This window comes from Panthera uncia, chromosome X (assembly GCF_023721935.1).
Source record: "Panthera uncia isolate 11264 chromosome X, Puncia_PCG_1.0, whole genome shotgun sequence".
Classification (NCBI taxonomy): Eukaryota; Metazoa; Chordata; class Mammalia; order Carnivora; family Felidae; genus Panthera; species Panthera uncia.
In genome coordinates this window covers 54,489,817-54,514,159 of record NC_064817.1, presented here as the reverse complement: position 1 = coordinate 54,514,159, position 24,343 = coordinate 54,489,817, and the positions used below count along the sequence as shown (strand labels likewise).

General features: G+C 38.5%; 1 protein-coding gene across 1 annotated transcript in view; it reads left to right on the top strand.

The window, feature by feature from the left end:
• The window catches only part of TEX11 (testis expressed 11), a 247,613-nt gene extending 225,375 nt beyond the window's left edge, over nucleotides 1–22,238 (top strand). Inside the window, exons 26-30 of the mRNA XM_049643926.1 lie at nucleotides 518–667; nucleotides 2,343–2,451; nucleotides 3,358–3,478; nucleotides 20,950–21,114; nucleotides 22,001–22,238. Coding sequence (XP_049499883.1) covers nucleotides 518–667; nucleotides 2,343–2,451; nucleotides 3,358–3,478; nucleotides 20,950–21,114; nucleotides 22,001–22,072 — 617 coding nt within the window. The 3' untranslated portion in view covers nucleotides 22,073–22,238. The remainder of the gene's footprint in view (nucleotides 1–517; nucleotides 668–2,342; nucleotides 2,452–3,357; nucleotides 3,479–20,949; nucleotides 21,115–22,000) is intronic.
• Nucleotides 22,239–24,343: the final 2,105 nt, after the last annotated feature.

The following is a 24,343-nucleotide window of genomic DNA, read 5'->3' as shown; positions in this document are numbered from 1 at the left end:
GATCTGGATTGAGGCAGATGAACAGCAGGACTTTTTCAGGCTATTCAGGAACATCATGGCAATAATTTCAAGAAATGTAAGCAATGCTGCTGAATGCATTATAGGGTGCTGAAAGAATTGGTGAGTTTGTAGATTTAAACATATAAAAAATCTGGGTTGCCTTGGTTGGTTAAGTTGGTTAAGTTTCTGACTCTTCATATCAGCTCAGGTCATGATCTCACAGTTCATGAGATCGAGCCCTGTGTTGGACTCTGCACTATGCAGAGCCTGCTTGGGATTCTCTCTCTCCCTCCATCTCTCTGCCCCTTCCCCTCTGGTATTCTCTCTCTCTCTGAAAAGAAATAAACATTTTTTATAATTTTAAAAATGTGAAAAATCTATATACAGAACCTGGGACAGTCTTCAAATTGTAAATAAAATTAATTTTCCTCAACAGGAAAATCTCCCCAGAAGAGAGCTTGGAATAGAATAATAAAATGTAATCACAGAGAATGTTGCATTTTTGCCTCCTTCTTAGGGAACTTCTCAGGTGATCCATGTGAGACACTGCTTCTGCTATATGAGTTTGAAGTTAAAGCCAAAATGAATGATCCATTACTTGACAGTTTCCTGGAATCACTGTGGGAACTGCCTCATTTGGAAAGTAAAACATTTGAAACAATTGCCTGTAAGTGCTATATTTATGTTTTTGGTAGGCTGGTACCTACCCATTTAGATTGTAATACTTTTTATTCCAGTCTCTATTCTTCATTCTTTGCCCTCAGATGGGAAATAATAATAATGTTTCTCCTTCTCTAATGGCATTCTTGAACTGTCATGTATTATAATCATTTATGCATTTATCTTTTTATTTATATGAGACTATAAACTCCTTAAGGTCATGAAAAATAAGTGCTTGTATTTGTTGTACTTATAAACCTGAGTGAAGTGCATTAATCATAATCAATGGTCATTCTAGGTGTGGAATTGAATTATATAACTACACAGTAGAGGGAGCTTAACCTTCAGAAAGTTAGTTTTACTCAGGTAGCTAGAAATGACAGTCAGTTGCTTCACTAATCAAAGGTAATGCAATCTCAGCAATTTATTAAAGTGTACAAAGAGGAGCACCAGGCTGACTCAGTTGGTAGAGCATGTGACTCTGGATCTTGGGGTTGTAGGTTCAAGCCCCATGTTGGGTGTAGAGATTACTTAAAAATATAATCTTTCCCCAAAAAAAGTGTACAAAGAAATACTGGTAATATTTTTTTAACACAATTACCACTCTCAAATTTTTGGTTGGGCTCTAAGTAAGTAGTCGTTGGGGTCCCAGAGCCTGTATGGGAATATGCTGCAGGAAATAACCTAATTATTTTCCCTTTTTTCTCCCTCACCCTCCTTGGGAGCCTATGTGTGGTTAATAAAGGTATTAGATAGCCCCAGGTGCACAAAGGTCACATTTGCTTTTCCTTATCTTGCAAGACAAAATTCTAGAGACATGGAGCCCGTGGTCTATACTTTGTAGACATGTGATGGTGACCACTTCTCCTTGTATAATGGATCTCCAATTACAGAGGAATTCAGTTTATTTTATCGGTGCTATACCTCAAAACTTTTTTTTTTTAATTCAGTCTAACAAACATGAATGAAAACTATCTCATATCATGTGTTATATGCCACCTGATATAATATTCTGCCCATGGTGATACCCAAGAAATATTGACTGACTAAATGAAACGATTTGGAAACTCTCTTTTACTTTGCTTGAAATAAAACCACAGTTAGTTTATACAGCACTGTATCTTTCAGTTAACTCAGTCATTAAAGTGAGGCAGATAAACATTGGATCTGGATTGAGGCAGATGAACAGCAGGACTTTTTCAGGCTATTCATAGTATAAATTCAGGCTATTTATAGTATAAATACTATACTATTTATAGTATCAGACCAAAGCAGTATATTGTATAAATCTGTTTTTGATTATTGCTCTTTTACTGGTATGCTTTTTGTTTCCATCTTGGTGTGCCCCTCCTTGACTCTGGTTCATAAGATTATTGCTTTACCTATATGACTATGTGTAGGGTCACAGAAACAGTAGGTTCTCTTGATGTTTGCTGAATAAAAGACAATCCTGATAACCCTACCATATTACTTTGCCCAGAAACTATAAACTTTCTCTGAAAGCCACCATGGACTCATCATTTCATTAAATTAATTTTTGTGGGTTTTTTTTTGTTGGTTGGTTGGTTTGTGTTCATCTGTTTCAGGCTAGTTTCATTAGAAAAATCAAGTTGTAGCCTGGGATGAAAATGGTGATGGATGAGACTATGGTGTTCACAGCCTTTTTTCTTTCCCTCTTATAGTGTTAGCAGTGGAAAAGCCTGCACACTATCCTTCCATTGCTCTGAAGGCCTTGAATAGGGCTTTATTGCTCTACAAAAAGAAACAATCAATTGATGCTGTGAAATACAGGTTAGTAAATGTAACTCAGCACTGAAGCCAAGCTTTTCGATAGTCAAAAGAGCTATATAAGTCATCAATCATACTCAACTGGTCCAATTTAAAAGTTGATCAGGGGCACTCCTGTAGACTCTTGAACTAAAAAGCCCTCAGAACAGCTTCATATTTAGAGTTGTATTATAGACCAAGAATTAGTTATGTCACAGAGTCTGGTTTTCCCAAAAGAGAAAAAAAGGGAGAAAGTTGCTTCTTTGTTGTGAGACTATATATATGATAAAATTATTGAATACCTTTCAGAGATTAATATAACAAACACCAGTGTATCCACCACCCAAATTTAACAAATGTTGACATTTTGCTAGTTTTGCCTCAGACGTTTATTTTTCCTAAGCACCTTTCTTTAAGGACCAGTAAGTGCTGTACATCATAGTACAAAATATTATTTATTACATATTTTATGTTTTCTGTACCTAGACATGGAGGAAAATGATGCTATGTGAGTTTTCTGCGGAAAACTTTATTACAGACTTTCTTTTCTGAGACGTGAGAAACAGTTCTCCTGGAATTATTCCCAGGTTAAATCCCAATTTCCTTGCCCGTTTGAGGATATAAAGAGATGCTTTAAAGTGCCTATAGATTGAACCAGCTCATAAAATATAATAAACAGCCACTACTCCTTGATGCAGGAAACTAAAAAAAGGTGAAAGAAACCATAGGCATAATAAAAAGGAGGATTGGTCAGCCCCTTTTATAGCTTCAAAAATCTGTCTTCTGAGGTTGGAGGCCAGATAAAAATGAGGGAAGAACAGAAGTGTTTTGAAGCTCGTAGTCTGGGATGAGATCCAGATTTTACTTATCTTAGCCACGAAGCCAATGATTTATTTCCTTATGGGATGAGTTTTCTCTTTTTGATTTCAGCAAATGTGTGCGAAACTTGATTAACCTCTTGGTGCCAGATGGGGTGCCAAGTACAGAACTCTGTCCCCCAGAAGAAATTTGGGGTTATTTTGAAGATGCTCTGAGCTTTATTAGCCACACCGTAAGTCGAACAGTGATATTAAGCCATCAGCTAATTTTAAAGAACTGTCTTTTGTGTTAGAAATTACACAGAATTAGTGCTTTCTGATATGAATTTTAGGGTAAATAAGTTCATATTACAATATACTTAAATATTATAAAATTTCCCTTGGTTTATGAAATGTAAATAGTTAAAAGTAGAAAATTTCTGATACAAGTATACTATGGATTAAGTGAAAATAACAGTACCACCTGGTATTTTAAATTATTTGTGTTTTCAAAACCTGGTAGAATTGTTACTTCCCAGTGAGGTACTAAGCCTTTGAAAAACCTTATTGTTATTCCTTCCATTTCTCAGAAGCAGGTAATAGAGAAGGAGGAACACTGAGGACCTGTATTTTAGTCCCTCCTCTGTTGATTTTTTTCTTTTCAGCACAGGTTTATTCAATGATTTTTAAATTAGCTTTATTGAGGTGTGATTTACATATCACAAAATGCACCCTTTACATGTGTACCATTCAGTGATTATAGTAAATTTATAGTGTTATGCAACTGTCACCACAATCCAGTTATAGAATATTTCTATTACCACAAAGTTTCTTCTTACCTATTTGCAGTCAATCCCTGTTCCTACCTGCAGGCCCAGGCGACCACTGATCTGCTTTCTATCTCTGTAGATTTTCTCTTTCTGGACCCTTGATATGAATGAGACCATGCAATACGTGATCTCTTGTGTGTGGCTTCTTTCAATTTAGCATAATATTTTTGAGGCTGGTGCATGTTGAAGCATGTATCAGTATTTTAATCCTTCCTATTGCTGAATAAATAGAATATTATATTCTACTTAATGGGATATGTCACATTTTCTTTTTGCACTGACTCAATAGCTGGTAGACATTTGAGTTGGTTCCACTTTTTAGCTATTATGAATAATACTGCTATGACATTTGTGTACAAGTCTTTATGTGGACATATGTTTTCAGTTCTCTTGAATACATGAATTTCTGGGTCATATGGTAACTTCATGTTTAACTTTTGGAGGAGCTACAATCTGTTTTCCAAAGTGGTTGCACTATTTTACATTCCTACCAGCAGTGTATGAGGGTTCTAATTTCCCCACATCCTCATCAACACTTGTTACTGTCCATCTTCTTTGTTATAACCATTTTAGTAGGTGTGTGGTGGCAGCTTGTTGTGATTTTGATTCGCATTTCCTTGATGGTTAATGGTGTTGATATTTTTTTTATGTGTTTATTGATCGTTTGTCTACCTTCTTTGGAAAAATGTCTATGGTTATTTTCCCATTTTAAAAATTGGGTTCTTGTTGAGTTGTAAGAATTATTTATATATTATAGGTATAAATCCTTTATCAAACATACAGTTTGTAAATGTTTTCTCCCAGTCTTTGGCTTGTCTTTTCATTTTCTTAATGACATCATTTGAAAAGCAAAAGTTCTAAGTTTTCATGAAGTCTAATTTATCAGTTTTTTCTTTTATGGTTCATATTTTGGCCATGATAAGAAATCTTTGCCTGTCTCAAATTTACAAAGATTTTCTCCTGTGTTTTCTTGTAGAAGTTTTTATGCTTTTATCCCTTAAATACATGTTTATGATCCATTTTGAGTTTTCAGTTTTGTTGATGGTGTAAGGTAAGTCTTTTATTTGTTTGACTTTCCATATGGATATCCTTCCTATGCTGTTTGACTTCAGTTTTCTCATTTGTAAAATGGAAATAATACCTTCTTTGATTCCCACACTGAGGTTTTAAGGATCAGTTGAAATAATAATATGTGTTGTAAACCTTATATAAACAGCTTATACACATGTAAGGTGGTATTGTTATTATAGGGGAGCTATAAAATAGTAAGGTTAAACGACTTGCTTAAAGTCACTCAGAAAGTCATTATTTGAGTCCATGTTAATGACTGAGGATCCTGACCCTGCTTTAGGCTCAGTTACCTCTTCATATAAAAATATCTGCAATCCACAGCAGATGGCAGAACAATATAGTAGGGTGACAACCTGGTACAAACCAGCATCGACTTCAAAAACCTAGAATTCTCCTGGAGCTATGTAATTATGGCCTGTGTGAATTTAAGTTTTAAAAAAAAACTTTAGCATTGAACATTTTGGATGTGTATATTTTTTTACTTTCTTTTGGGAAGAAGAGAAAATTCTATTTCTAAGCCATGAGCCTCATCTGGACCTTCAGATGTGTTTGCCATAGTAACTAATACAAACTAAAATTAAATTTTACTGTAAATCCAAATTGATCCATTTCCATAGTCTCTATATAAGGCCCAAACTACTCTGAGCATTTTTGTGCCACTTTTATTCTGTCTCTTACTGTTCCATCTCTCTGGCTCTTAGGTTTCCTGCTGGAGAGCTTAATGTTTTTTCTACTTTTTTGATAAGTCTCCCATCCATTATTGCTCATCCCCTGAAACATGACGGGAAGGTATAGTTCCTTATACAGAGATTATTTTAGTAATACCCTTGGCTCTTTATAGAGTATATGTTGCTTTTTCCTTTCAATTGGATGTGTTGTGTATCTCCTTTGTTTTAAATGCTTGAGAGAAAATTCTGCCCTTGTTTGACTTTTCTAATGACCAGGCACTCATTCATTATTTATTGAGCAGATAACCTTTATCAAATGCCTCCATACTTGGCAAAATGGCTATGGCACAGATATAAAACCTCGTGTCTCACAGTATCGTGCTTTATATTTTACAAAGCATTCTTACCTCCATTATTTCATACGATCCCCTCCTTCCCCCCCCCACCAGCAATTCTGTGAAGTAGAGAGTGCTGTATTATTAACCTTGACAATGAGGAAATTTTTAAGATTTAAAAAAGTCAAGTTACCACATTGGTCATATAGTGGTGAGCATAGCTGCCTTCCAAAAAAGTCAAGTTACCAATTTCCCTAAGGTCATATGGTTAATGAATGAGAGGACTAGAACTCAGATCATCTGACCTCAGTTCCAGGGCTCTTTCCACCAGAACACACATCTTCCTTACCTGCTCTTACTAGGATTCCGTTCAAAGGAAAAGGCTCAAGTTGGTATTCAGAAGCTACTGGCAATGAAAAACCAGGTTGGATGACTTTTATGCTTAAGCAGGCAAGATTATATACAGTAGGTTGATATTCTAGATTATTTTTAAGAGAAAATGGATTGCTCTGGTTGTTTTTCTAAGTTAAAATTTTATTTTGAAATAACTGTAGATTCACTTGCAGTCATAAGAATTAAATATAAGAGATCTTAGATATGCTTTACCCAGTTTCCCCAGTGGTAAAATCTTATAAAACAGTATCACAACCAGGATGTTGACATTATTACAGTCAAGACACAGAACTTTTCCATCACAGGGATACCTCATGTTGCCCTTTTATAGCGTCCACCCAATTCTTTCCCACCCCAGCCCCTCCTTATTTCCTGGCAACCATGAAGCTATTATCGATTTCTATAATTTTGTCATTTCCATAATGTTCTATCAATTGAATCATACAGTATATAATTTTTGAGATTAGGAATGATATAGTATATAACCTTTTGAGATTAGCTTTTTGTCAGTCAGCAGAATTCTCTGGAAATTCTTCAAGTTTCAAGTTGTTGGTTATATCAGTATTTCATCTCTTTTTTGGCTAAGTAGTATTCCATGGTATGGATGTAGCAGAGTTCGCTTAACCATTCACCTATTGAAGGACATCTGCACTGTTTCCAGTTTGGGGCTATTACAAATAAAGCTGCTGTCAACATTTGTGTACAGGTTTTTGTGTGAACATGAGTCTTCATTTTTTTGGAATAGTACCTAAGAAGGCAATTGCAGGCTCATATAGTAATTGCATGTTTAGATTTTAAAGAAACTACCAAACTGTTTTCCAGAGTGTCTGTAACATTTTACATTCTTGCCAGAAATGTGTGAATAATATGGAATCTCTACATCCTTGTCAGTATTTGGTGTTGCCACCTTTGTTTTATTTTAGCCATTCTGATAGGTGTGTCACAATATCTTACTGTGTTTTTAATTTGCATTTTCCTAATTGCTAATGATGCTGACCATCTTTTCATGTGCTTATTTGCCTTCTGTATCTTCTCTGGTGAAATGCCTGTTCATGCCTTTTGTCCATTTTGTAATTGGATTGTTTTGCTTGTTTACTGTTCAGTTTTGAGAATTCTTTTTTAAAATGTTTATGTACTTAACTTTGAAAGGGGGGAGAGAGAGAGAGCAAGTACATGAATGGGGGAGCAGCAGAGATTAATGTTTATGTGTTATACCTGTTTCCATCTTTTTACTTTCAGCCTGCCTACAATTGTATATATTTTTTAATGTTTTATTTATTCTTAAGAGAGAGAGAGAGAGAGAGACAGATCATGAGCGGGTGACGGGCAGAGCAAGAGAGGAACACAAAATCTGAAGCAGGCTCCAGGCTCTGAGCTGTCAGCACAGAGCCCGATGCAGGGCTCGAATCCACAAGCCATGAGATCATGACCTGAGCTGAAGTCAGACGCCCAACCGACTGAGCCACCCAAGTGCCCCTACAATTGTATATTTGAAGTGAATTTCTTGTAGACTGCATATAGACAGCACATTTTTTAGTCCACTTTGCTAATTTTTAAATTTTTTTTAATGTTTATTTATTTTTGAGAGAGAGACAGAGCACGAGTGGGGAAGGGGCAGAGAGAGGAGACACAGAATCCGAAGCAGGCTCCAGTCTCTGAGCTGACAGCACAGAGCCCCATGTGGGACTTGAACTCATAAGCCGTGAGATCATGACCTGAACCAAAGTTGGATGCTCCACCGACTGAGCCACCCAGGCGCCCCAACTAATCTCTGTCTTTTAATCAGTATGTTTAGATCACTAATCTGTTAGGGTGTAAGTCTGCCACTTCATTTTTTTGTTTTTTGTTTTGTTTGTTTTGTTCTCTCTGTTTTTCATTTCTCTTTTCTCTTTCCTGCCTTCCTGTGAATTACTTGAACATTTTTTAGAATTCCATGTTGCATCATCTGTAGTATTATTAACTGTATTTCTTTGTACAGCTTCTTTTTTAGTGGTTGCTCTAGGTATTACAGAGTGCATACGTGTGTGTGTGTGTGTGTGTGTGTGTGTGTGTAAAACTTACTACTGTCTACATCTGTCATCATGTTACCAGTTCAAGTGAAGTATAGAAACCTTACTTCTCTTTACCTTCCCCCACTTATAATTGTCCTAAATTTTCCTGTACCTACATTTAGAACTACATCAGTGTTATAATTTTTACTTAATCCTTCAACCATAATTTAGAAAACTTGGGATGCCTGGGTGACTCAGTTGGTCAAGCATCCAACTCTTGATTTTGGCTCAGGTCATGATCTTGCAGTTTGTCAGATCAAGCCCCAAATTGGGCTCTGCACTGTCAGTGCAGATCATGACCTGAGCTTAGGAGAAGCTTGGGCTTCTCTCTCTGCCTCTCCACTGCCCATTTGTGCCTTCTCTCTCTCTCTCAAAGCAAATAAATAAACATTTAAAAAATATAAATAAAATAATTGAGAAAACTCAAAAGAAGAAGGAATTGTATTTTATTGTATTTACATAATATAAAAATGCAGGCTTATCATTTTCTTTCTTCCTTTTTGATGTTGCAGGGTACCTTTTCTATCATTTCTTTTGTTTAGAGAGCTTCCTTTAGACATTATTTTTAGAGAAGCTCTGTTGATAAATTCTCATAGTTTCCCTTTATCTGATAATGTCTCTATCCCCCCTTCATTCCCAAAAGATGTTTTTGTTGGTTATAGCATTCCAGGTTGATGATCCTTTTCATTCAGTACTTCAAAAATACTGTGCCACTCCTCTCAGGCCTCCAAGGCTTCTGGTGAGAAATCTGCTAATCTTCAACTTGTTTTCTTTCTATAAATAAAGTGTTATTTTTCTTTGACCTCCTTCAACATTTTTCCTTTGTCTTTGGTTTCAGAAGCTGGACTGTGATGTCTCTTGGGTAGATTTCTTTGGGTTTGTATTGTTTGGGGTTCACTCTGCTTTGTGAATCTGTAGGTTTATATCTTTGCCAAATTTGGTAAGTTTTCAGATATAATTTCTTTGAGTACTTTTTCAGCCCCCACCCTCTTTCTCCTCTTTCTGGGACTCCAATGACAGGAAGGTTAGAACCTTTGTTATTGTTCCACGAGTCCCTGGTGGCTTTATTCTATTATTTTTTGCCTATTTCTCTCTGTTGTTCAGATTCAGTAATTTCTGTTGTTCTGTCTTTGAGTTCACTGATCTTTCCTCTGCCTCCTCCATTCTGCTGTTGAACCTATTAGTGGAGGTTTTTGTTTCAGCTATAATATTTTTCAGTTCTAAGATTTCCGTATGATCTTTATATCTTCTGTTTTTTATTTTTTTCTGAGACTTCCCATTTTTTTCTATGAAGTATGTACATTACTGAAACATTTTATGATTTTTTAAGTTTTAATTTATATTTTTTAAATTTTTTAATGTTTATTTTTGAGAAAGAGAGTGAGACAGAGTTTGAGCAGGGGAGGGGCAGAGAGAGAAGGAGACACAGAATCTGAAGCAGGCTCTGAGCTGTCAGCACAGAGCCCACCATGGGGCTCGAACCCATGAACTGTGAGATTATGACCTGAGCTGAAGTCGGATGCTTAACCACCTTAGCCACCCAGGCACCCCAGTTTTAATTTAAGTTGCAGTTAGTTAACATACAGTATAATATTAGTTTCAGGTGTACAATTCAGTGATTCAACACTTCAGTACAATATCCAGTGATCATCATAACAAGTGCATTCCTTAATCCCCACCACCTATTTAACCTATCCCCCTCCCTCCCCTCTGGTAACTATCAGTTCTCTATAGTTAAGAATCTCTTTCCTGGAGCACCTGGGGGGGGGGGGGCTCAGTCAGTTAAGCATCTGACTCTTGATTTCACCTGAGGTCATAATCTTACAGTTCATGAGTTCAAGCCCTGAATCAGGCTCCATGCTGACAGTGCAGAGCATGCTTGGGATTCTCTCTCTCTGTCCCTCCACTCGTTCTCTCTCTTTCTCTCTCTTTTAAAAATAAATAAACTTAAAAAAAAAAGACTCTGAAAAAAAAAGGAGAACAGATTCTTTAAAAAAAACAAAAAGAATCTTTCCTGTTTGCCTCTCATTTTTCCCCCTATAATTGATTGTTTGTTTCTTAAATTCCACAATGAATGAAATTGTATGGCATTTGTCTTTTCTGACTGACTTATTTCACTTAGCATAATACTCTCTAGCTTTATCCACATCGTTGCAAATGGCAAGATTTAATTTTTTTGATGTTTTTATTTATTTTTGAGACAGCACGAGCTAGGGAGGGACAGAGAGAGGGGGAGACAGGAACCCAAGTGGGCTCTGTGCTGACAGCAGAGAGCCTGATGCAGGGCTTGAACCCACAAGCCATGAGATCATGACTTGAGCCAAAGTCAGACGCTTAGCCAACTGAGCCACCCAGATGCCCCAAGATTTCATTCTTTTTGATGGCTGAGTAATATTCCATTGTATGTATGTATGTGTGTGTGTGTGTGTGTGTGTGTATATATATATATATATATACGCGCACACCCCCTCTTCTTTATCCATTCATCAGTCATTGGACATTTGGGCTCTTTCCATAATTTGGCTATTGTATATAATGCTGCTATAAACATCAGGGTGCACGTATCCCTTCGAGTTAGTATTTTTGTGTTCTTTGGGTAAATACCTAGTACTGTAATTGCTGGATCATAGGATAGTTCTATTTTTAACTTTTTGAGGAACCTCCATACTGTTTTCCAGACTGTCTGTACCAGTTTGCATTTCCATAAACAGAGCATGAGGGTTCCTCCCCATTCTCCATAGCCTCGCCAACACCTATTATTTCTTGTGTTGTTGATTTTAGCCAATCTTACAGGTGTGAAGTGGCATCTCATTGTAGTTTTGATATGTATTTCCCTGATGATGAGTGATGTTGAGCATTTTTCATGTGTCTGTTGGCCATCTGTATGTCTTTGGGAAAATGTCTCTTCATGTCTTCTGTCCATTTTTGTATTGGCTTATTTGTTTTGAGGGTGTTGAGTTTTACAAGTTCTTTATATATTTTGGATACTAACCCTTTATTGGATATGTCATTTGCAAATATCTTCTCCCATTCTATAGGTTGCCTTTTAGTTTTGTTTTGTTTCCTTCACTGTGCTGTGATGGTTACTTTAAAATCTTTGTCAGATATTGACATTTCTCTAACCTTGGTGCTAGCATCAATTGATTTAATTCAGTTTTGAGTTCTTCCTGGTTCTTGGTCTAATGAGTGGTTTTTTTTATTGAAACATGGACATTTTCATATTATGTTTCTGAAATTCTGGATCTCATTTAAACCTCTGTTTCAGCTGGATTTTTCTGACACTGCTATGCCAGGGAAGAGAGTATGACGTTATTACTTCTAGGTGGAAGTAGATGCTCAGGTTCCCCACTTGGCCTCCATTGATACTTAGGGTGGAGGATTCCTTGTTACTGCTGGGTGGAGATAGTATCCCACATGGTCTCCATTAACACCATGATAGAGGTGGCCTCATTATCTGCTGTGTGATGGTGAAAGTCCTGCCTCTTCATGAGTGTTTACAGACTTTGTTCCTCCTTTGTTCCACCTTCTCTGGGGGTGGAAATGTAGGTTCCACTGATATTTCAGGGGGTAGGGGAATGCCTTATTACCAGCCATTGGATATGAAAGTCTTGTCTCCCTATCTGGCCTTCTGATACTATGCAGGGTGCCTCCTTACACCCTCACAAGGGGAAAAATTTAGGCTCCCCAGTTAGCTTTTTCTGGAGTGGGTGGGGCTGGGATCACAGGCTTTTCTGTGATGTTCAGCTATATTAGAGCCGTTAATGTCTAAAGGTTTTCTGTCTTGCATTGCTGCCCTTTTTCTGGTCCTTTGTCTAGAGAGAACAGTCTTTTCTTGGGGCTTTGGTTTGTCTATGCCTGTTGGCATCTGTACCACCAACTCTGAGCTATATGAAGCAAATGAAAACCCAGAGAACTCACCACTGTATCATTCCTTGGCCCCAAGGTCTCTAACCAATCTTTCTTCTCTCTACCTTTCAGTCTCCTTATGTTTATGAATAGTGTCTTTTTTGAGTCTTATGTTTATTTTATGTCTAGGGTTTTAGTTCTACTTAGAAGGAATAGGGATGAGTACATCTACTCCATCTCATAGAAGTGGATGTTCCCTGGTTCATTTTTCTCACCATACAGAAACATAGATAATGGGGAGTGGGGAATCCCTACACTTAAATAGAAGGGACAAACCAAACCCTCGTAGCTGACATCAGAGTCACAAAGAGTCACAAAGGCATGTTGCATAACCAGGAAGAAGCCCAGAAGAAATCAGCCTCTATTCTTTTACAAGGGAGGCTAAGGTGGTCCAAACTACTGAGCTACATTTTCTAGGAGTTTGCTCCTCAGAGTATAGTCCATGGACCAGCAGCATCAACATCCCCTGGGAGCTTATGAGTAGTGTAGAATCTTGTGCCCCATCCCAGACCAAATGAGTCAGAATCTACATTTTAACAGTATTCCCATGTGACTTGTATGCACTTTAAAGATTGAGAAACACTGCTTACTCATTTGTCGGTATCATCTTAACATCTCACATTTGATCTTTTAGTTCAACTGAAAGAATTACTACTTCTGCCAATCTTAAAATAGTTTATAAACAAGACTTGGGATCTAAAGTAAATGAAAGGTAAAGCTTCATTGTCTGATAGAATTTAGAAGTGAAATTAATGATCTTTGAAAAAGGTTATTTATTCCATTAATTTGTAAACTGAGGCATTGAAAGATTAAATATCTAACACAAGCTCATACAACTATGTAACAGCAAAGCTGAGAATTGAACCCAGTGCACTTCCTTCATAGCACAATGGTCCTTGGGTTTTCCTTCATCTAAATCTTTCTTCTTCCAAGCTTCACATCTCCTTGAAACTGGAATTGAGGTTCAGGCAAATATATCTTTGATTCAGGCTTTGATATTGTGTCTCTTCTGGATTTCTGTAGTTGGTTTCCTAAGTGGTCTGTAACTCTTTCTTCTCTTCTCCAGTTTTACCTGTTCATCTCTATTAAATGTATCTCCCTAAAACACAAACTTTATCAGTCCTTTTCCCCCAAATCTCTTTTTCCCTCTAGATTTCTAAAAGCTCTGCATTTTCTAAATCCTTACCCTCACTCTAAAGGCTACCTCTAATTTCATCCACCACCACCCCCCCCCAAAAAGACAGTGTTTTCCCACACACAAATGTAGGCAATATTCTCCTTATTATCAATCTTTACCTCTTCTCCCTCTTCCTCTTAGAACAAAGCAAGATCTTTCCTCAAGATATGTCTGTCACTAATTGTTTTTGTGGAGGTCTCATCTTCTCCCATTCCGTTTTTCTCATCAGAAGAAGGAACTAAATTACCTGAATCCTTGCTTCCTTTGTACTTGTTACACACCATCTTCTTGCTGCTTCTCTTCACTTGTAATCTGTGTCTTCTATCTTTTAGTTATCAGTGTTGTCATGAACTAGCACTTTCTGAGCCAGTTTTTCCTTCCTTGGTAACTTCAGTTTACCAAGATGACTTTCAGATGACTTTGGCATCCCTGTTATCTATTCATCCACTTCACAGTTTTTTGCCCTTCTTTAGCCTCTGTCTGTACCCCATATAAGCTCCACTTCCAAGATTGTTAACTCAAAGTTTTTCGAGTTACTATAATCTCTCTTACTTCTCCATACTTGTTCTTTGCTGTCACTTATACTTCAAATAACTCAACCCTTCCCATTCTCTTATAGTCCAGTCTAGCCACATTCCTTTTTTTCCGTTTCCTTTTCTTTTTCTTTCTTTCTTTCTTTCTTTCTTTCTTTCTTTCTTTCATTTGGTTATACCTCCCGTTTAATTTTTTTCTAGCCTAATGACCCACCAATATCAGTTCTTCTCCTGATATTAAGAAGCAGAATCACTAGAGAAAAGCACAGAACTAATACAAATTTATGTTGAGTTTTTTTTTTAAACATTTATTTATTTTTGAGACAGAGAGAGACAGAGCATGAACGGGGGAAGGTCAGAGAGAGGGAGACACAGAATCCGAAACAGGCTCCAGGCTCCAAGCTGTCAGCACAGAGCCTGACACGGGGCTCGAACTCACGGACCGTGAGATCATGACCTGAGCCGAAGTCGGCCGCTCAACCGACTGAGCCACCCAGGCGCCCCTATGTTGAGTTTTAAATGGGTTCTTAACACTCAGAATTCTTGCACTCAAGTTTTTTCCAAACTCAAGTAAAATGTCTGCTTCAGGTTTTTTCTGCCTTTCCTACTTTCATAAAAACTTAGAACTACTTCACAATGACCCCAGCAGATGGCCTCATTGTATCTTTCTAATTGAGAAGATCAAGGGCATCAAGTGTGAGTTCCTCCATTGCCCCATGTCTCAAACATAATGTTTTGCCACTGTACCTCTTTACTCATCTTAACCTTTTTCTCAAAAGAAGAGAGATTCCCTCAACCTTAAACTGTTAGTTCAATCTCCTTATACTTCTTGAAGTACCTTAATATCTCTCCATTATTTTCAGTCTCTGTCTTTCTACGTATCTTCCCTTTCTACTCTAAAAAAAGGCATAGGTCTCCAACAAAATACCATGTTCCTGGATGGCTTAATAGGGATCAGTTTCCCTAAATTCAATCAAAATAAAAATCTCAATAAGATTTCTTAATAGGATTTTTTTAGTGAAACTTGATAATTCTAAAATTCTTTCCCCAAAGGAAATAAGCCACAATAGCTAATACATCTTTGCAAAAGAACAAGGCAAGATTTGTCCTATCAAATATAAAAATTATAAAGTGTTATTAATTTTAAGAATATGGTATTAGTTTATGGCACCTGGGTGGCTCAGTGGTTAAGCATCTGACTTCAGCTCACATCATGATCTCATGGTTCAAGAGTTTGAGTCCCACACCGGGTGAGCTCAAGCTGTTCTTCAGGTGAACACGAGCCCTGCTTCAGATAAGCCCCACTTCTCTCTCCCTCTCTCTCTGCCCCATACTCACTTGCGCCCTCTCTCTCTCTGTCAAAAAAAAAAGTATGATTTTCGCTTAAATGAAATCATAAATAGTAATAGGAGAGGATAGAACCCAGAAAAAGACCACATACCTATGAGAATTTAGTATGGAATGAAGGAGGTATATTAAATCACTGAGAGGATGATCTATTTAAAACATGACATTAGGACAATTTAAAAAGTAAAGTTAAATCCTTACCTGTAAACTGAGAGGCATTATAACACAGTGGTTGAGCACAGACTTTGGAGCCAGACTGCCCATCTTAAAATCTGGCTATACCATTTATTAGCTGTATGTGAGTTCTGTTACCTAACTCTCTGTGCCTCTGTCTCCTCATCTGTAATATTACAGTGTTGTTAGTAGTATTAATACATGTAAAGTACTTAGGTGTCTAGCACATAATAAGTAGTATATAAGTGGTAAGTATTCACACTGTTTTTACCTCATACCATGTACCAAAATGACCACCAAAAGAAAGAAAGAATATCCAGATGGATTAAGAAACTAAACATAAAATCAAAGCTGTAAAGGTATTAGGAGAAATATAGGAAAGTACTTTTTTTAACTCTGGGGTGGAGAGGACCCATCCAGAAGCTGGTACAGAATAAAAATAGATTCAGTTACATAAAATTAATAAATGACCCAAGATACCATAGAAAACTTTAAAATAAGCCACAGACTTGGATAAAATATTTGTAACATTTTTATTTTTATTTTTTTTAGTACAGTTGACACATAATATTGTTAGTTTCAGGTGTACAACTTAGTGATTTGACAAGTGTATACATTATGCTATGTTCAACACAAGTGTAGATACCATCTGTTCCATTATATCACTATTACAATATCATTGCCTGTATTCCTTATGCTGTGCTTTTTATTCCCGTGAATCATTCATTCCATAACTGGAAGCCTTTATCTCTCTCTCCCCTTGATCTATTTTGCCCAACCCCCCACCTCCCTCCCCTCTGGCAATAATCAGTTAGTTCTCTGCATTTATAGGTCTGATTATGCTTTTTGTTTGTTTATTCATTTATTTTTGGGGTTTTTTTTTTTTTAGATTCCACTTATGAGTAGAATCATATGGTGTTTGTCTTTTTCAGTCTGACTTATTTCACTTAGCGTAATACCTTCCAGGTTCATCCATCCATGTTGTCTTAAGTGGCACAATCTCATCCTTTTTATTGCTATGTAATATTCCACTGTGTGTGTTTGTGTGTGTATGTGTGTGTGTGTGCGTGTGTGTACCACATTTTCCTTACCCATTCATCTGTCAGACATTTATGTTGCTTTATACTTGGCTATAATGCTGCAGTAAAACATAGGGGTGTATATATATATATTTTTTAATTAGTATTCTTGTTTTCTTTGGGTAAAATACTCACATTATGGAATTATTGGATCATATGGTATTTCTATTTTTAATTTTTTGAGGGATCTCTATACTGTTTTCCACAATGGCTGCACCAGTTTGCATTCCTACCAAGAATGCATGAGGGTTCCTATTTTTTCACATCCTTGCCAACACTTGCTATAACTTGTCATTTTGATTTTAGCCATTCTAACTGGTATAAGGTGATATGGCTTTGATTTGCATTTCCCTGATGATTAGTAATGTTGAACATCTTTTCATGTGTCTGTTGGCCATCTGTATGTCTCCTTTGGAAAATGTCTACTCAGGTCCCTTTTTTTAATGTTTATTTATTCTTGAGAGAGAGGGGGAGACCAAAGTTCCAAAGCAGGCTCCGTGCTGATAGTAGAGAGCCTGATGCGGGGCTCGAACTCACGAACCATGAGCTCATGACCCAAGTTGAAGTCAGACACTTAACTTGTTGAGCCACCCAGGCACCCCCTCTGTCCACTTTTTAATTGGATTGTTTGTTTTGGGGGGGGTTGAGTTGTGTACGTTTTTAATATATTTTGGATATTAACACCTTATCAGATAAATGATTTGCAATATCCCCCCCCCCATTCAGTAGGTTGTCTTTTTGTTTTGTTGATGGTTTTCTTTGCTGTGCAAAAGCTTTTTATTTATAAGTAGTCCCAATAATTTATTTTTGCTTTTGTTTCCCTTGCCTTTGGAAACATCTAGAAAAATGTCGCTATGGCCAGTGTCAGAGAAGGTACTGCCTGTGTTCTCTTCTAGGATTTTTATGGTTTCAGGCTTACATTTAGGTCTTTAATCCATTTTGAGTTTATTTTTGTGTATGGTGTTAAAAAGCGGTCCATTTTCATTCTTTTACATGTGACTGTCCAGTTTTCCCAGCACCATTTATTGAAAATGCTGTCTTTTCCCCATTGTATATTCTTACCTCCTTTGTCATAGATTAATTGACCATATAATCATGGGTCTATTTCTGGGGTCTCTTTTCTGCTCCATTGATCTATGTATCCATTTTTGAGTTAAAAATCAATAAGAAAAAGGTTACCTACACTAGAAAAAACGGGCAAAAGCTGTGACCAGGTAAGCTACAAAAGAAGACATGCAATTGCCTAATAAAACACATGCAAAAGTTGTTCAACCACACAATTAATCAAGGAAATCTGTATAAACAAAAATACATTTCATTGATAAATCAGGTGAAAATGGAGAGATTTTTCTCTAAATTAGAGCGTGTGTTTGGGATAATGTTAAAAATATATAAGGTCAAAGGAGCACTCAATCAAGAGTAAGTGCCCCTGGCCTCTACTCTCATCTGTGCCACAGACACACTGTGTGGCCTTAGGCAGATGGCACTGCCTCTCTTGGCATCAGTTTCTTTACCAGTAACAAAAGGTTTCTAGAGACTTCTACTTCTGGAATATCTAAATCTATGAGAATCTAAATGGATATGTTCCCCAGAAAAACAGCCATATTGGTGAAAATTATAGGAAAAACAGCTATTTAAAGTCTTTGGAAATTTTTTTAAGAGCATATAGAAGATGAAGAAGGATCCATTCAAGAAAATCTACTAAATCTTGATAAGAACCTTGAGAGTCCATAGTACTGGAGCCATGACCTACTCCCTCCCTGTCCTACCCCCAGCTCAGCATTGCATTAGCAAGCTCCACCCCAGGAAAGTGTGGCCAAGGAAACAATGCTCTCACTTTCCTCAGTCTCCCAGTCAAGGGATATGGTGTCCCACAAAGAACAGCAGGCTGCCAGGACTTACTATCCCACCTTCAGCTCCAGGCTGCAAAAGCTCAATTTTGAGCAAGTATGGCCAAAAGAATGAGGCTTCCCTTCCTTTACCCAACCCCACTTGTGGGGCAAAGGACCTACCTTAGGCAAGTCAGACCACTGGAGCCCTTGCCTCAGCTAACTCTTAGGGCAGAGGTTCCACACCCAAAGAGGCAAGCCAAAAACACTAGAAACTACCACCTTACCCAGTAACCTCTAAAAGCAGGTGTATCACTCAGAAAAAAAAGGGTCCACTGTCCCCCCTCAAAGCTCTGGAGCAGGGGCTTAGAGATTTTTCCCAAGGGGAAGGGCAATCTATGAGAACAGAGTCTGTGTCCTCTGAGAAGCAACGTAAGAAGCTTCACATGTGAGGGAAACAGACTTTGCCATAAAAAGGAATTAATTATTGCCACATGCTGCAACATGGATGGATCTGGAAAGCATTATGCTAAGTGAAATATGCTGGTTATAAAGGAGTACATATACTGTGTGACTCCGTTTATCTGAAATGTCCAGAATAGGCCAATCTGTAAGAGAGAGAAATTAGATTACTGGTTGCCCAGAGATGTAGGGTGGGTATGGGGGGAAATGGAGAGTGACTGCTAATGGCACAGGGTTTCCTTTAAAGGGGATAAAAATTAATTGTGGTGATGATTACAGAACTCTGTGAATATAAAAACCACTGAATTGTATACTTTAAGTAGGTAAATTTTATGGTATGTGAATTATATCTCAATAAAACTGATGTACACAATTATCACTTCAGGAACACTGAGGAGAGCCTATAAATGTAGGCATTCGTGTTCCAGAACACCTACAGTTTTATTAGAGATATTCACGACGGCCGTATTTATTATGATGTTAAAGATAGAAAAAACTGGCTTCGATCATGAGCCCCAGAAAGTCCTAAGAGCAAACACCTCTATTTGCCATCAGTGACTTGTATTTCACATAGGCCAGTCCATGTCACTCTGGAGTGAGTAGCTGCACTGATGCATTACTTTACTGAAGATTAATGATTCTCCTGAGCAACACTGGACATGAGGGCAGCTAATACAAATGAAAATAAAACTCCTGCAGTGTTCCCTAACTCATTGAATGGCGCCATCATTCTTCCAGTTGCCCAAGCCAGGCATCTAGGAATCATCCCCCATTTCTAATATATCACCAAGTCTTGTCAATTCTGCCTCCTAAATATCTCAAATTCATTCACCTCCCATATTCCACTGTCCCAAACCTAGTTCAAGTTATCATCTTTTTTTTTAACTTTTTTAAATGTTTATTTATTCTTGAGGGAGAGAGAGACAGAGTGTGAGCGGGGGAGGGGCAGAGAGAGGGAGACAGAATCCGAAGCAGGCTCCAGGCTCTGAGCTGTCAGCACAGAGCCCGATGCGGGGTTCGAACTCATGAGCCGTGAGATCATGGCCTGAGATGAAGTCGGACATTCAACCGCCTGAGCCACCCAGGAACCCCACAAGTTATCATCTTTTACCTCAGCTACTGTAGGAAACTTTTAGCTGGTTTCCTTGCATCTCTTGCTTTCATTTATACCTTTCTCCATCCAGCAACCAGAATGATCTTTTAAATTTTCAAATATGTGACCTTGCTTAATCTTCTGTGGTTTCCCATTGCTTTTAAAGACCGAAATTCTAGGGGTGCCTGGATGGTTCTGTTGGTTGAGTGTCAGCTCAGGTCATTATCTCATGGTCTGTGGGTTCAAGCCCTGTATTGGGCTCTGTTCTGACGGTTCAGAGCCTGGAGCCTGCTTCAGATTCTGTGTCTCCCTCCCTCTCTGCCCCTCCCCTACTCATGCTCTGTCTCTCTCTCAAAAATAAGGAAACATTTTTAAAAAATTTTAAAAACTGCTTCTTGACACACTTCTCTGAAAATTAGGGGTAGGTGTTGGTGAGATAATCGACAGAGGACAGCACCAAGAGAAGCCCCAGACAGTATAGAGGCTTTTCTCCTGCTTAGACAAGACCAGGAATGAGTCCAAGCAGGCCTCAGAGCTTTTTCAATTTATGTGTCCCTTCATGAAGTCGTCTTGCCTTATGTACAGCTGACAAACTTTTAAGATGCTCTCCTCCTACCTTCAAGGAATACAAGATTGTTCATGGAGGCTGTGGCTCCTTCTTCGCGTTAGCAGAGCACCCATTGTTTGCTTAGTAATAATGGGGTACAGCACTGATACAGTCAGTGCTACAATGACTGTGACAGTAATAACTATAAACCCACTGTTCTTGGATTTCAGGAAGACTACCCAGAATCAGAGACTCTCTGGCTGATGGTCAAGTCCTGGAATATTGGGATATATATGTACGGTGGGAAGAAGTATGTATCTGCAGAAAAATGGTGTGACCTTTCACTGCATTTTCTTGACCACCTTGGCTCCCTCAAGAGAAACTATGAAACTCAGGTGAGGAGGGAGAGAGTAGGGGTGGATGATATGACTCGGGGAGCAGAGAGGTTCTATCTGGGCACTCAGTAAAGACTCAGTCCTACCTTCCTTGTCTGGGAAAGAATCATGATCATTGTTCCTCACAGTGGTTCCATAGAACAGCAAGAGTTAGGGGACTGTAAACAGTAATGTTTTAGAGTGGAAACCAGGAAGGGCGATGAACAGAGGGGAACTTAAGGATAGCAAATGGAATCTAAATAAGAAGAATGCCGAGATAGGGGCGCCTAGGTGGCTCAGTGGGTTGAGTGTCTGACTTTGGCTCAAGTCATGATCTCACGGGTTCGTGTGTTTAAGCCCCACATCAAGCTCTGCACTGACAGCATGGAGGCTGCTTCGGATCCTCTGTCCCCTTCTCTCTCTGCCCCTCCCCCACTTGGGCATGTGTGTTCTCTCTCTCATTTCCCCCACCTCTTCCTCAAAAATAAACATTAAAAAAATTAGAAGAATGCCAAGACAGAGCTCAGGAAAGATGCATCACTGTCAATGCCAGTGCAAGTAGGGAAGGACTGAGCACCATGCAAAAGATCACTGTTTACGAAAGTATTTTCTCTAGAAACTAGTTGCAGACTTTTAGGCCATTAGCTAACCAGGAGAAGCTTGGTGGGGAAAAAAAAGTCTTGCTACCAAATAAGGGCAGGGGATATTTTATGTTTTAAGTACCACCTCCCTTACAATAGCTGCCTGTCCCTAGCAAATGGACCTGGTGCTATGGGGTCCTTCTTCCCTAAGAGAGTACTATATTTTTTCCCCAAAGTGGTTCCTCAGAACTCAGAAGGTCAAGGTTAGACTTCCGTGCTATCACCTTGCATCTCTCAGGAAATCTATTTGCTGTTCTCTTTCCTAGATGAATACTCTGTATGGCGAGCTGGTGGAAGCATTAAGCAAAAGCAAGGGCTCAGTTTTCAACGAAGAGTGAGAAGAGCTGGAATAAGGCATCTAAGCAGACAAGCTGACATCTACTTGAAGATGTTGAATACCTAAATTCTTGCCAGACTTTATCTTGAGTTCTTGTTTCTGTTTTGTCAAACCCTGTTTTCTTGTTGTTACATGAAATTTTCTGAATTAAAGCATTTTGACTTTTACTGCTGTGGCCAGCTCATTTCTGGGGGACAAATTTTCCAAAGTGCCAAGGATGTTATTATATATTGAAATAGCCATATGAGAGTAAGAGTATTCATGGCCCATGTGAGCAAAAACATTCTAGTCCAACACAAGTTGCATTCTATTCCAGAAGTGCTTGAATTCCCACTACCTGAAGGTAACAGAGAACCGCGGACTATTCAATAGAAGAACCTTAGTCGTCACTGGGCCCTGAATTGATCAGATTCATAAACTTGCTCTATGACACCCTTGAGAATGGGTCATCCAGCCTCTATCAGAGCATATCGTATGACAGGAACGCCCAAGATAGCTCAATCCACCTTTTTTGCTGATAGGGAGACAGAAATTTGTCTCCCTATAACAAGTCTGCTTTCTCTGCCCCAGATACACTTTGGAGAACTGAAGACAGAAGACAGTCTCCTCCCTGTCTTCCTGGCTTTTTCTTCTTCTGCTTGAACATTCCCAGACCCCTCCACTGTTCCTCATATGATACGGGCTCGTACCTTCCAAGAGCCACATCCCACATTCCAGTAAGGTCTGACCCACACAGAATTCAGCAGCCTCATTCTGGCAGGACTTGAATTAGTGTACTATAAGATCACATTGGCTGATCTGTTACCCCTTAATATCTCAGTGCATATTTCGTAAAAACAAGGACACTCTCATACAGGACCACAGTTAATCCATCAAAATTAAGAAATTAACAAGGATGCAATTCTACAGACCTCATTCAAATTTCACCAATTGTCCTAATAAAGCCCTCCCTAAGTTTAGAATCATAAGTTGCATTTAGGGTCATGTCTCTTTCATCTCCTACAAATGGAAATAGGTTCTCAGTCTTTCCTTGCTTTTCATGACCTTGACATTTTTAAAGAGTACAGGCTAATTACTTTGTCGCATGAACTGCAGCCAGGGTCTGTTTGATGTTTCCTAATGATTAGATTCCATTTACGTATTTTGGGAAGGCCTGCAACAAGATTGGTATGTTCTTCCTGGTGCATTGTACCAACAGGCACACAATGTCAATTTGTCCCATCACTGGTTAAGGTTAAGATGGCATCGACCAGGTACTTAGTAATTAAAAAGTAATTATGAAGTGCTTTGTGGAAGATAATTTGAGACCAGATTTTCCATTCCTCATTAAGCTTCCACTTACTAGTTTTAGCATCCATTGATGATTCTTGCCTGAATCCATTTTTACTGTGATGGTTGCTAAATGTTGATTTTTTAATTTCCATCATTCCCACTTCATTTATTAGTTGGCATCTGTTAGGTGGAACATTTTCTTCTCCCCCATTTATTTATTCATATTTTTAAAACAATTTTTTGTAAGTAGGCTCCACACTCAATGCAGGCTGGAACTCACAACCCTGAGATCAAGACCTCAGCTGAGATTAAGAGTGGGACGCTTAACTGACAGAGCCATCCAGGTGCCCCTAAAAATGTTTAAATACAGACTGATGGATTTCTGGTTTACTCAGTGAGTTATAATCCACTATATCTTTGTTTTTTAAGAAACTGTTTCTTTTCTGTCCACCTATTTCCATTTCATTTGCCTTTGTGGAAGAGTAGCTTAAGGCCACTCAGTGGTTGTTCCTCCCCATTCAGTGGTCTGAGCCATGGGAGCTGCGGACCAGTCTTCAGCAGAGAACCACTGAATAGGCACAGAGGGAACCTGCATGCCTTCAGACCAGTCTGTGACTTCAGGTTAAGTAGCAGTGGATTCAGGAGCTGGAGCAGTCCATTCACCCTGATATTCCACCTTGGTCACAGCCTTTTCAGCAGCGGCCTGCTCTTCCTTCTCAATATCTTCAGGATCTCTGTAGAGGTAGAGATCAGGCATGACCTCCCATTGGTGTTCGCAGGAAATGGTGCCACGCATGTGCAGAACTTCTAGATCATCATTTTGCTCAAAGCTGGCTCCTATGCCCTTTTGACATGTCCCTATCAGTTTTTGAACACTTCCTTTCTTTGGGACACAGTCAGATGTTCCAGGCTCATGTTATAGTTTCCCTGTCCCAGCACAGGAATCAGTAATTTCTCCAAGAATCTCTGGTTCCTTTTTAATTGAATGGTAGCTAGTGCC